The 14,688-nt window shown below is 34.9% G+C and overlaps 1 protein-coding gene across 1 annotated transcript in view; it reads left to right on the forward strand.

The window, feature by feature from the left end:
* The window catches only part of STXBP4 (syntaxin binding protein 4), a 106,693-nt gene that overhangs the window by 23,232 nt on the left and 68,773 nt on the right, over positions 1-14,688 (forward strand). The window contains exons 8-11 of the mRNA XM_054709239.1: positions 2,236-2,332; positions 3,609-3,700; positions 8,334-8,423; positions 11,829-11,894. Coding sequence (XP_054565214.1) covers positions 2,236-2,332; positions 3,609-3,700; positions 8,334-8,423; positions 11,829-11,894 — 345 coding nt within the window. The remainder of the gene's footprint in view (positions 1-2,235; positions 2,333-3,608; positions 3,701-8,333; positions 8,424-11,828; positions 11,895-14,688) is intronic.

Here is a 14,688-nt window from a genome sequence, read left to right on the forward strand (position 1 = left end):
AAATAATTGGTAAGATTATCCTTTTGTACTATACTATTCATGTACAATTTCAATTGCATAAGAGTACATATTATTAGGGGATGCGTGAATTAATGGCATCAAATCATGGACAGGAAGGATACACCAACCTTAGTTGTATCCTGTTGAGGAACAATGGAGAAAGTTTTCAACTAAGTCATTAATGTTTATTTCTTAAAAACATATGTCATAGGAATGTACACTTGAAACCTATATGACCCTATTAACCAAGGTCATTCCAATAAATTTATTTAAAATATATATAAATTTCAAACAAATATTAATGAGTATTTAGTGATAGCAAATACATAAGTGTTCTTTGTATTATTCTCTTTCCTTTATTTTTATTTGGAACATTTTTATGACTGGAGGCAAAGAACACCAGAAGTTAAGAATCATTATTCCATGTCATTCCAGGCAAATCTTTATAAGTGTGTAGACAGGGTAGGAAGATAATGTTAGACTAAGCCCTAGAATCACTTTTAAAGGAATCTTTCCAGATGTTCTCCTTCCTCCCGTCTCCTTCCTGCACTGTGCCCAGCCACCTGTGCATTTACCAGTTTGTTGTGGCCATAGTAGATCCTGTACACACTTCTATTAAGTTAGATATTGCACTAATTACAGTTATTTACATGTTATCCTCACTCTAAAGATCATACTCGCAGCTATATCTTGTTTGGGTGTCCCTTTGCCTGACAAATTACAGTAAGCACTAAGTAAATATTTAGTAAATGGAATGATGAATGAATGAACAGATTCCAAAGGAGGAAGAAATTTATAAAGGGCTATTGCCAATATTAAACTTTGCCTATATTTTAGTGTTGATATGATTGACACAGAATACGTTCTTGCCTGAATTCAACAATAGGGCATCAATCGGGCCCTATGCATTAGTTAAGGTTAGAATTTGCTATAAATAACTGGAGAACCTAAAATAACAGTGGTCTCCATTAGAAATGTACTTCTCTCACACCTAAAAGAAACCTGAAAGAAGGTAATCCAGGGCTGGCCTGGAGGTTCCACAGTGTTGGGGTCCCATGTCCCAACTATCGTCTTTCTGCTCCCTCATCTTTATTGAGGTTGCTCATGAACCAGAATGACCATTTGAATTTTAGCAACCAACCATCCTCTTTCTCTCCCTTCCATTCGTCTTCCTTTTTCTTTTATTTAAGGCCAAAGAGAGGAGGAAAGGGGACAGGAAGTGCCTACCACTACTTCTGAAAGACTCCCCAGAAGGTCCTTACAGCACTTCTCCTCATATCTCCTTGGCCTGCACATAGTCACATGGCCTCATCAAGGTGCAAAACAGGGATATCTTTTCTCTGGATGACAGTATTTCTAGCTAAATATTGCCGTTCTGTTACTAAGGAACAAGGAGAGAATAGACATTGGAGTACAACTAACAGTCTCTGAATTTTTAATCAGCTATGGTTGCTAAAAGGAGAAGGTAGAAAGAAGCTTTTCAGAGAAAGCTTTTTAGTTTACTATTTATGTAAGTCTGCTCATAAACAAGCCAAAAATTAGAATATTTTCTATGTAATTCAGTTTTCATCAACTTTATTTTTTAAAATATATTTTTATTGATTTCAGAGAGGAAGGGAGAGGGAGAGAGAGATATAAACATCAGTGATGAGAGAGAATCTTTGATTGGCTGCCTCCTGCATGCCCCACACTGGGGATTGAGCCCACAACCCTGGCCTGTGGCATGTGCCCTAATCGGGATCGAACCATAACCTCCTTGTTTATAGGTCAATGCTCAATCACTGAGCCACACTGGCCGGGCCAGTTTTCATCAACTCTATTTTTGGTCTCAAGTTTACAAGATACTAACAAAAATTCCATGCTTTAGATTGCTACTTGTAGAAATTCATGTTAAATTAGATTTCACAGGATTTACTTGCTACTTTTCTCCTGCCATATCACATATTTTAAACTAGGAGAGAGTTTGAGTTTGGGTTCTAGGACTATGCTTATACATTTAGGATCAGCTAAAGTGTTAACCTTGGGAGGGGGGAACAGTTGAGGTGGCGGTAGAATTGGGAAGCTAATATTTTATAGAAAATTAATCCATAGTCAGCAGACTTTCTTTGTACATCTAATTCTGGTCACTGTTGCTGATATTGATTCTTTTCCCTGGATTGTGAAATAAAGTTCTAATGAAGAGTTTTATTCTGTGGAGATTTGAAAATTGCCTTACATGAGTCCTTTTCTTTCCAGGCTCTAAATTATCTTGGTATTCAGCCCACAAAGGAGCAACACCAAGCCCTGAGACAGCAAGTGGCAATAGACCCACAGGGGACAGTGTCTTTTGGAGGTAATATTAGGTACATTGTGTTAATCCAGCAATTTTCAACCGGTGTGCTGAAACAATTTTTTAAAACATGCAATACCTGACTATTTAGTCATGGGCCTGACCTCTTTTCTCTTAGATTGTCAAATTAAAAAATGACAACAGCCAACATAGTAGCCGACGGTGTGAATGAATCAAAATTATACCTTTTTCTTTTTGTCAGATCGCCAAAAAATATATTTTTTGGAGTGCCACAGGATTTTAATAATTACTTTATGTGTGCCATGAGATGAAAAAGGTTGAAAATCGCTGTGTTATATCATCACAGAAACTTATCTAAAGGCTTATTGTGACTCATTTTTATTGAGTTCCTCTTTAGAAGGAGAGAGAAAAAAGACCACATTTATTTCAAATTCCTCGATCAGTGCTCTGAAAAACTCAGCTAGAATTCCTGACCAGCAGTATCAGACAAATAGAAAAAGAAAAGGAATTCAAAAAAAGGGAAATATTGCAAGAGCAGAAGAAAACTTCAGATAAACCATAACTAGCATGTTTAAAAAGATAAGTCATCCTTGAAATAAGAGTAGGATACTGTCAAATAGGAACAATTGGAAAATAGTAAAAGAATCCTTGGAAACTAAAAACGTCACAGTCAAAATAAAGACATGTGAGGGCAGGTAGATGAATAGGTCACACTCCGTGTCTAAAGAAGCATCAGGCAGTGCTGGGTAACAATCAGGAGGATGTGCCTCTGAGTCAGACCTTAGATGGAATCCTTTTCTGCTACTTATTTGTCGAGTGGTCTTGGGGGTTTTAGACAGTTAACTTGTCATAGCCCCCAGACTGGCAAATTGAGAGGATAAGAGAACCTACCTTGTAAAATTCTGAGGGTGAAATTGCAAAGCATCCGGCCTAGCATATAGAGGCTTTACGTAAACATTAGCTGCCGATAGTATTATTAAACCTCGGGTTCTTCCAGCTAGAAAAACTGTAAATCATGATACTGTCCTATGTTTCAGAAAAGGTTCTACTCATAATTTAAGGGTTGGAGGAATAGTTATGCCAGTGATACACATTTGCTTTATGATTATCTTAACTGATGTACTTACTAACTTCCCAAAAGTTAAAGGAAGTTAAAACCAGTTTTTCTCTTTTTATTTGAACTTGTATTTATCTGTCCCTTCAGTTAATACCATTTTAAGGCAACTTTGTTATAACACATAACTTCTACTTCCTATAGAAAATGAGCTATATTTAGTTGAGGTTAAATAGTTTCTTACTGAAACGTGTTCCATTTTAGATTTTGTCCAGGTTGCCCGAAACTTGTTTTGCTTGCAGTTGGATGAAGTCAATGTTGGTGCGCGTGAAATGTCCAGCATATTAGACTCACAGGTAGAGTATTCCCTACAGAACTGTCTTGACTGTCTTGTCCTCAATGTTATGGGTCATGTATGTGGGCTTTTTTTCATTTTCATTGTTTTTTGTTGTTGTTGTCTTTAAGTATATTTGTATTGATTTCAGAGAGGAAGGAGAGGGAGACAGAGATAGAAACATCAATGATGAGAAAGAATCATTGATAGGTTGCCTCCTGCATGCTCTCTACTGGGGATTGCACCCACAACCTGGGCATGTGCCATTGACTGGAATCGAACCTGGGACCTTTCAGTCCGCAGGCCGACGCTCTATCCATTGAGTCAAACCAGCTAGGGCCTCACTGTTTTTTGTAAGCTGTACAAATAATACACACTTCTTGGATAAATTTACAAAATATAGATTAATTTAAAACCAAAAATAACATTTTGTCTTGATCTCCTCCATTGTTTTCTTTCTGCCAAACAGTCCTCAAAGCTACAGTACCCACATTTGCTGAGAAAAGGCACGTACATGAAGTGGGGAATTCAGAGTACTTCGTGTGAGCATGCAAAGTTTTCCTAGCAGCTGCAAAGAAATAGTCATGCTCCAAATTAGTAATTTACTTCCTTCTTATCAATATGATTTTAGGGCAGATAAGCACGTATTCAGTCCGTGATACCTTGACAGCAAAAGCAACGTGCTCATGGTAATTGTGCAAGGTCTGCTGCAGGCCAGCACTTTACTGTTTGTAGCTTCATATCAAAGGTTGGACAATAGTCATTGTATTAATTTATAAGATTTCCTTTGTTGTACTGTACTTTTCAGCATACGGAAGATATCCCCATTAAATGTTGGCTTTCCAGTTTTTTCCTCAGATATCCACAAAGGAATGCATTTTACTTCACCACACTCACATGTAAACTTGAAACAAATGTCTCACAGCATCACTTACCTTTTTATGGCATTCTAATTTAATATTCAGTTCCATTTGATTAAATTTCTGGTCTCACAATTCACTAATGAGTTTGTACCACAATTTGGAAAAATACTATAAAAATCCTTTGGGAAGCATGGATGGACCTGGAAAATATTATGCTATAAGTGAAATAAGCCATATGAGAAAGACAAATATCACAGGATCTCACTTATTTGTGGAATCTAATGAACAATATGAATTGACCAATAATAAGGCCCAAAGCATGGAGGCATGGAATAGACTGACATACCTCATTGTGTGTGTGTGTTTGGGGGGCGAGGAAAGATAAACCAAAGAACTTATACATTTATATGCATAGCCCATGGACATATAGGGTAGTGAAGATCTGGGGGGTGGCTAAGGGCTGGGAGGAGAATAAAGGTGGGGGAGGAATGGGAGATATCTTTAATACTATCAACAATAAAAAATATTTTTTAAAAAATACTATAAAAACCATTGCTTGCCCTAACCAGTTTGGCTCAGTGGATAGAGCGTCGGCCTGCGACCTGAAGGGTCCCAGGTTCGATTCCGGTCAAGTGTATGTACCTTGGTTGCAGGCACATCCCCAGTGGGGGGTGTGCAGGAGGCGGCTGATCGATGTTTCTCTCTCATCGATGTTTCTAACTCTATCTCCCTCTCCCTTCCTCTCTGTAAAAAAATCAATAAAATATATTTCAAACAAACAAACAAAACCATTGCTTGTCAAGCAACTCAGCAGAAACAAAAACTATTTCATTATTTGTTATATATTGTTTTTTGAGTTAAAAAACAGTAGAATACCTTATCTGAAGTTTATCAATTGATCTGTGGTTAGGATGCTGACAGTCTGTAAAGGTGGGGGAATTCCGCTATGGTTACCCCCTCAGCCATTTTGTCACAAAAAAGAAAATCAGATTTTATAATCCATCTGTTAGGGATGCTTTTTGCTTTTTTTACTCACATGTGTTCATTTTTTGGGTTGTCTTTTTCTTGATTTATTTCTTTAAAATATTTTTACTGGTGCATAATGGACACACAGTAAAGTACAAAACTCTCAGTTGTACAACTTGATGAATTTCTGTTCGCGTCTCATGTGTAATCACCACTCAAAAGGCTCCTTCGTGCCAACTTTCCAGTCCACCGTGGCTCCCACCTTCACAATTGAACAAACCACTTGTTTGATTTTTATCAGCATAGATTACTTTCGCCTATTCTTGAACTTCATAAGTAGAATCATGCAATATGTATTCTTTTGGAACTAGCTTCTTTTGCTTATCATTTTGTCTGACTCAAAAGATTTCTTAAGATATTACTGTCTTTTAGGAAGGAAGAATTGCTGAGTCATTATAAGTCCTACTTTTGTTTAGTTGACAAAAAACATTGGGTTTGAGAATAATATGGCATTTAGAACCAAAAATATAATTATCTTACTGTTGTTCTAATTATCATTGTTATATAAAAAATTTACATATTGCTACACCTGCTGCTGGTCCAGAGTTACACACAGAAAAGGGAAGTTTGGAAGATACTAGCTCCCCTTGGTATAATGGGTTTACCACATTAATTAAGTACCATAAACAGGTTATCTTAAAATCACAGAGAGAATATGCTAAATTCCCTAATGTAGATATTTCAAAATTTAGCTTTTTGCTAAATCAATTTAGTAGATTACAACCACCATTTCAACAAGTGAAATAGAATAGAATGGAAAATACCAAGGTGAACTGTATGTGATACGAGCTCATGATATAAATGATATTCTCACTATGTGTAGCAGTAAATACTTTATAGCCACTTCACTATATACTTATCTGTAAAATATTAAATATATGTTGAACAAATACAATGTGCATGGCATTGTGTTAGGTGCTTAGGTGCATGTTATTAAGATAAATAAAACTCTAACCACTATGTTGTAACATGAAACTAATACAAAATAATATCAATGTAAATTGTAATTGGAAAAAAAAGACAAGTAAAACTCTAGCCTGTCCCTCAAGAAATTAAGGTATAGTGTAAGGAAATTTATGTACACAAATAATTATTTTTTAAAAATGTTTTGTGCCCTAGCCAGTTTGGCTCAGTGGATAAAGCGTCGGCCTGTGGACTGAAGGGTTCAGGTTTGATTCCGGCCAAGGGCACGTACCTCGGTTGCAGGCTCAATCCCCAGCCATCATCAGGGGGCATACAGGAGGCAATCAATCCATGTGTCTCTCTCACATTGATATTGCTTTCTCTTTCTCTCCCTTCCATTCTCTCTAAAAAAATTAATGGAAAAATATCCTCTGGTGAGGCTACATACTAAATAATAAAAATAAAAGTGCATTGTGTGAGCCCTGACCAGTGTGGCTCAGTTGGTTGAGTGTAGTCCCATGCACCAAAAGGTCACTGGTTCTATTCCAGGTCAGGGCACATGCCCAGGTTTTGGGCTTGGTCCCCAGTAGGGGGCATGCAGGAGGCAGCCAATCAGTGTTTCTCTCTCGTGTTGATTTTTTTTCTCTCTCTAAAAAAAATTCAGTTAGAAAAACATTGTAAGAATGCTTTGTGTGATAAGGCCATAATAATAAAAGAGCTTCGAACATTCAGAGAAGATTCATGACAGAGTTGGCATTTGAGTGAGTTTTGAATGATAAATAGGATTTTATCTGCTGAAGAGGTGAACAGAGAAGTGTGAGAGTACCTGCATGAACAAAAACACATATATATAATGTGATAGTAAGCAGAGAATTATCTACTTTTTAAAAAGACAATCTAGTACATGCAGGACAGTCAAGGAAGTTAGGCCTGAAAGGGTAAATATTAAACTTAAGAACAGAGACATTACCAAAGTGATATTTTAGAAATAATGATCTTATAATCGTGTTGGTTATCTCAGAAGAGGATGAAACTGGTGGTAGATAGTCTAGGTAGGGGACAAAGAAGGGTCCAAACGTAGAATAATAAATAAATGGAGGAGGGGGGGTGTAGTATGGTCAGATAACTTGAGGAAATACAACCAGTTATTAAATTATATTTCCTTTTGGGATGTTCAGAATGCTCATTAGCATATAAAGGTCGTTGGAACACGGCAGGAAAGTTAATTTTTCCAAGTCCTATATTTCTCTAGGATTGTCCTTGTTTTCTACCTTGCAATTATCTGTAAGAGAGATTGTCAGCTTTGCTATTTTTTTGTTGTTATTCACTTGCACATGAATTATTAATATTATTTTTAACACACAGTTTCTGTGCAGAAATCTTTTTAAGCCACTTGACTGTTATGTTACATTGTGTTTAATTAAAGCAAGACACAAGCTCAATTAATGTACTTTACTGGGTTTAGGTAAACAGTCTTGTTAATAATGCCCAGTATTTTGTTAGCCTTGGAGACTATGTGCTTAGTTGGAGTGGATGTCTTTAGGGAATAGTTTATGTTGATAGCTCATGAAGTTGTTTTAATATTATAAACACACTCTTGGGATTTGGACTTTTAAGGAAAATTAAATTGTTAAATAAGAATCATAAAGATGACAACAGAGTATGCATATCTGATCATCATCTAAATTCTGTTATAACAACAACGTAAGATTAAGTATAAATGGGTGAAGTTACCCCAGATTACGTTAACATTCTCTTTTACCCAATCAAATGACTCCTAAGCCTTGTCAAAAAGGATTTCTGTGTTAGTTCTCATAATTAGCGTGTAACATATGATTTTCTCTTATATTTTAATGTTGACAGTTTATTGCCTGTGATTCCTTAGAAGCAGATGAAGTGGAAAGGCTTAAGCGTGAAAGAAATGATGCCTTAGAAGAAGTGAATGCACTTAAGGTAATCTCCAATTTAGCTTTCTTACATTTTCTTTAGAAAAAAGGAAAAGGAACTTACCTTGTGTTGAATTCTGAAGAATTGGGGCTTAGTTTTATTTTTAATTAATGAATGTTAATATGAAATAGTTTTATATCAATTTTGGTCAATATTGAATATTAATGTCATAATTGATACTTCTTCAATTGGTCTTTAGAGAGTTAATTTTTTAGCTCACACACACTTTTCATTTATATTTTATAGTATACGTAAGATTCAGCGTGAACAGTGGTTTTTACTTGTAACTTCTGATGTGGCTACTTCTCACCCTTTTTATTTTTTCTCACATTGGTGGCAAGGATGAGGAGCCAACAAAGCATGCCGTGACAATTTTGGGTCCTCAGATGTTCATTGGGAAATACATTTTCTCCCCTGTTCCTGGGCATGCATCTGGGATGCCTTGGTATGCTAACCTAACTTGGAATAAAGGCAATATGATTTGAGGAAAGAAAAACCATACAATATATCCCAAATATACATTAAGATTTTTATTCTCTTTATACATTTTCATTCTGTGTTTAGTAGAATATTAAGTTTCAATTATATCTTAATTTTTATAGAAAGCCATTATAGTTTTTAAATCTCCAAGAAAAGCAACATAACTCCTTGATTTACTATTAAGTCAACATAGATCTATATATTAATATTATTTTAAAGTATTTCCTTAAATAAGTGAAACTGTTGTTTATTTATTTAATTTTTATTAAAGTAACATCATTAAACCCATAAAAAGAAATTCCCTTGCTACCCATATGTAAAACTTTAGACAATAAAAAAAAAAGAAAAGAAATTCCCTTGCTACCTTAATTTCTAAATTTCAATCTCTAGAGGAAACCACTGTTAAACATACCTTGTTTATCCTTTTGTAGACTTTCTCTAGATAGCCATTTGTATTTCTAAAAAATGAATGTATGTTTAGGTATCCCCAAAAAAAGTATACACACTTTGAATAATTATTAATTCCAATAGGTTAAATCTAAAAAGAAGGAACTATCAATTGAGCTGTCAAAAATGTATGTGTATACATTTTGGAGGTTGCCCTATATAAAAAATATAGTAACTATACATAAAGTATATAAATATATGTTAATATATTAATATACAAGTATAATAATATATACAAAATATATTTTTAAAAAATCATTTAACACAAGGCACACTCTTTTACAACTTGCCTTCTTTATTCTCTTTGTCAACATGAGTTGGGTTACTTGTCCAGTTAATATACACACATATGCCAAATTATTTTCAATGGCTCTCCTATCATCACATGGTTCTTCTGTCTTATGTTATTTAGCCAGTTTGTTAATGAGGAATAGTTTGGCTATTTTTAAGTTTTCCATTATTAAAATTAATTCCATCATAAATAGCATTATAGATGTATCTTTGCATGATTGTGCAGTTGTAAAAGTACAAATTGAATAAATTACTGAAAGTGAAATTGTTTTCTCAAAGGATACAGACATATTAAAATTTTATGTATGTTACCAAATTCTCTATCAAAAGGCTTTAGCAATTCATGTTTCTTTCAAATGTATGTGAGCATTACAAAAAAGTATTTTCTGTACTTTTTATTTTAACTTAAAACCATTCTCTTTCCACATTTTCTGGTATAACAAGAGTTATAAATTTAGTTTTAAAAATAGATTGACAATAGTTCTCCTACATCCTTTTAGAAAATATCTCTACTATTGGTTATCTTGGTAAAATAACATTTTTATAAAATTGGTCTCTGCATAAACCATTAAATTTATGGTTCATCAGAATTTCTAAAGGCTCTCAGATCTTTTTCATTCCCTTAATGTTTATCATTGCTAAATTTAGTGATATATTCAGTGACTACCAACCTTAATTGTTAGAATTGTAATTTAAAACCATACTCATGTAATATTTAAACAAACTCCTCTGAGGATCTGTTCAATAAATCAGAATTCATATTTAAGCTTTATGAAATATAACTGAACATATCCTAGTGTGAAATTTCGTTTACCTCAAAAGCTATCTATTGGCTGAGAACCACTTGTTTAGCTATATAAGAGTATATACAGCAATAAATATTTTATTTGTGATAAAATATTGTTTGTACTTACAGTTATTCTACTTAAATTATACACACACAAATAAATAGACATTGTTAAATGAAGTTCATAGAGTGTGTGAGTAGTCTCTCATTGCTTCTCATTATCCTGTGACATCTCTAATCTTTATGTCTGATTTAAGGTACAAACAAAAATGAAACCAAGATAATTTGTTGCTAATGTCTAATTTTATTTTGTGAGAATGATTTTTTTAAAGTGTTGTGGTCTTTATTTAACTTTAAGCCTTTCTGCAGAGTTCACATTGGTACTGCTTTGCAAAGCTGAATGGAAATAGATATATTTTCCATTTACAGATGCAAAAAACTAGGACAGAAAGAGTGAAGGTGACTTGCCAGAGCATGAAAGCATGGCAGCCAGCAGTCTCTTGGCTCCTGGTCTGTGGCAGATGCATAAGATTGCTACAGTATATTCATCTCCATATACTGTCACTTTATCTCTTAGACGAGGATGAGCTGAAATACTCCACAAAGCAGATCATTTCTTATAAACATTGCAGTGTTGCCATGAGCATTTACTACTCGGTTTAATTTCCAAGCAATTCCTGTTCAAGTTTATAGTAAAATGGTTCCTAAATTATTCTTAGTATATCTGATTAGATCAATAAAATATGGACTTATTTATGATATATTTAAAAGTGAACATTTTAAGGTATATGTTCAACTTAATTTTAAGTTCAAAGATGATGATATTTGATTGGCATGCATAATATTCTATTTTAAGAACTACCATTTCATATTTTGGTTATACCAGTCATATCTTAATTTTTATGGATGATCTTCCAAGAATAAGCTAAATTAGGAAAATGATATTCAACTCAGTTTCATGTCCTCTTTAATATAGTAAGAGAGACTTTTGAATTATAATAATGCCCTTCAATTTGGAAGCTCTTTGACAATGATAGTTATTACCCAAAATTTAGTTAATATTTACATATTTTGAACCTGATTGACGTACTTTGGACCTCAGATTCTGAGACTTTACAAAATGGCTAAAGAGAAAATACATTTTCATCACAATTCTGCTTTAAATAACTAATTACTTTTATATAGTATATATGTGTGTGTGTATATATATGTGTGTGTATGTGTGTGTGTGTATATATATATATATATATATAGCCAGAAAAGTGGGGAAAAATGATGGAACTACATTTTCAGATTGTAGCAGTTGGCTATTTGGGGAATTTATAAACTTCAAAACAAAGCTCTAAGAATGATACCCATTCATATCTTTATAACAAATTATTAATTTAGTGGTATTTTAAATACAGGAAAAATTATTTGAATCAGAAAGGCAAAGGAAACAATTGACAGAAGAACTCCAGAATGTGAAACAAGTAAGTGCATGTATTGTCTATATGTGTTGTGTGTGTGTGTGTGTGTGTGTGTGTAAACATATGAGGTATAGTTATAAAGCAATGATGCTGTATAACATCCTAGAGTTGATGGATGTGAGCAACAGACGCTATACCTGTCCTGAAGGACTGTTACTTACTGCTCAAAGAAATGATACAACTTCTCTCAAATTACTTTCAAAACCAGATATCCATGGGCTGAAATGATCATTCTCATTGCTTTTCCATTCTTTTCTTTCTCTTACATTTTTCCCTTTTCATCTGTTACTCATACCTCATATTATTAAAGATAAAAAGAGACAAGCAATAAATTAAATAACTCTAAGGCAGAACATTTTTTCATTTATTTTTTTAATAATAAAAAGTAAAAATATATGCCCTGACTGGGTTGCTTAGTTGGTTAGAGCATTATTCTGATACACCAAGGTTTTAGGTTTGATCCCTGGTCAGGGCACATACAAGAAGTAACCAAAGAATGCACAAATAAGTGGAACAACAAATCAATGTTTCTCTCTCTCCCACTTCCTCTCTCTCTCTCAAATCAATCAATAAAATCTTTTTTTAAAAGTAAAAATTTATTTTCACTTTGCATCATTCTTCAAAGAATTTTAGGAAGCTTACAACAAAACAGAATCAATGACATTATCATAAAACAGATATACAGATAACAAACAAAATAATCAGAGTAGAAATTTAAGAGAACATGGGTAGAGATCAGTGGCGACACCTGGCTTTGAATCTCCCCAACATTATCGCCCTGGCAAACATAAAGCCACTAGTGTAAATAAAATCAGACAGGACCCATACCTTCAATAGGACTGTGTGTCAGAGCACCACAGCCTGCAGGCTCATATAAAAATGTGTTTTAAACAACCAGACAAAGCCCTGCAGCTCGCCGGCCACTGGAACCTGGAACTCAAAGATCGGAGCAGGAGGGGCTTCCGATGCTGGAAAAGAACTGGGAAACAGAGCAACTCAAAGTACAAATAGTCACCCCCAGAAAGAGAAAATGGAGCAATCGATGCCAAAATCCTGAGCTAGGCCACAACTCCGTGGTTCTCAGGACTCAAGAAAGTGTGTGCAACCAGAAGTGTCAGTCTCAGGAGTCTTGGCTTCTCAGGGAGAATCATAAGCAGAGAAGGGGTGGTACCCCTGGGAGACGAGGCAAGAAAGAGAGAGGAGGACATCGAATACCCCTCTCCAGTACTGTGTGAACTTGAATCCAGAGGAGAAAGAAGGACTGGAAACACAGAAAGTAAAGAAATTCTTTTAAAAGTGTGTGTGTGTGTGTGTGTGTGTGTGTGTGTGTGTGTGTGTGTGTGAGAGAGAGAGAGAGAGAGAGAGAGAGAGAGATTCTCCAGAGATCTCTCTTTTCAACAATGTCATCAGTTTGACTCAGATAAACTTTTATGAAAATTAAAAAAGAAGGGGCATATATAAGGTTGAAAAAATAAGGATCTGGCATCAATGAAGAAAAACAAGACTTGTCAGACCTCCTCCATCTACCCCCTCCACAACCATCCACAACATGATCCATAGAGGAAAGTGCACAGAAGAGGGTGCTGTTGAACCGGGAACTCTTTATGCAAGAAAATGGACAAGGGAAATAAATCTGTCCCCAAGGTTACAAAGCAATTGTAAAAATCAGGCAATATGAAGTAAAGTGTTCCTCAGACTATGAATTAAATGTGTTCCTCTTCAAAACATTCCACGCACAAAGCTAACAAAAACTGTACTACAGCATGCCAAACTCAAGTATCCTCGAGCAAGCATTTGGCATTAAGAATCAGAAATTTAAAAACTAAGACTAGAAATTGACCAAAACAAAACAAAACAAAAAACAACCCTCGAAGAAATGAAATGAGAGTTGATAAAACTTAGGAAAGGAAAAAAAAAAATAGGAAAACACAAAATCATATTAGAAAAGAAAACTAAATTACAAGTTGCCCTAGGAAGAATGTACTAGTATTCAAATGAAAAGGCATTGAAGCCGAAACCGGTTTGGCTCAGTGGATAGAGTGTCAGTCTGCATGTACATTGGTTGTGGGCACATCCCCTGTGAGGGGTGTGCAGGAGGCAGCTGGTTGATGTTTCTCTCTCATCGATGTTTCTAGCTCTCTATCTCTCTCCCTTCCTCTCTGCAAAAAAATCAATAAAATATATTAAAAAAAAAAAAAGAAAAGGCATTGAAGAAAACTAGAAAAATAACCAGGGAAATTAGAATGAAATAAAGAATTTCTTGAAGTAAATAAAAGCAACTGGACATCACTACTATTTCGAACCATAATCCAAGAAGATTTTCCAGACATTAAAGAAGACCTGAATGTTATTGGGTACTGGGGAAACTTGGCCTGGAAAGGTCAGCTCTAGAACATAAAGCAAAACTATGAGACTTTCAAAAAAAGTGCCTCCAAGTGAGAAGATCAAATAGCTTACAAAGGCCAGCATCAGCCTTCTCAACAGAACATGTAAAGCAGTAGCAGAGCAACGTTTTCAAGAAACTAAAGTAAAGAAAGTATAAACCAAAAATATAGTACACGGGCAAGCTGACACTCAGATGTCAAGGCTGTAGAAGCACAGTTTGTATAGTACACGTGCAAGGTTTTGCAGGGGAATTTAAGCCAACCTTTGGGAATCAATCCCCAAGCTGTGTAAGTGGCTGCAGAGTATACTAGTATAATAATGACCCCAGGATTTGTGTTCAACGTTTGACAGGTTAGGATTGAGTTAGAAAAGAATTGCAAACAAATCTTGAACTGTTTTAAGGATGTTTGTT

The sequence above is a fragment of the Eptesicus fuscus genome, chromosome 20 (genome assembly GCF_027574615.1).
Source record: "Eptesicus fuscus isolate TK198812 chromosome 20, DD_ASM_mEF_20220401, whole genome shotgun sequence".
Taxonomy (NCBI): Eukaryota; Metazoa; Chordata; class Mammalia; order Chiroptera; family Vespertilionidae; genus Eptesicus; species Eptesicus fuscus.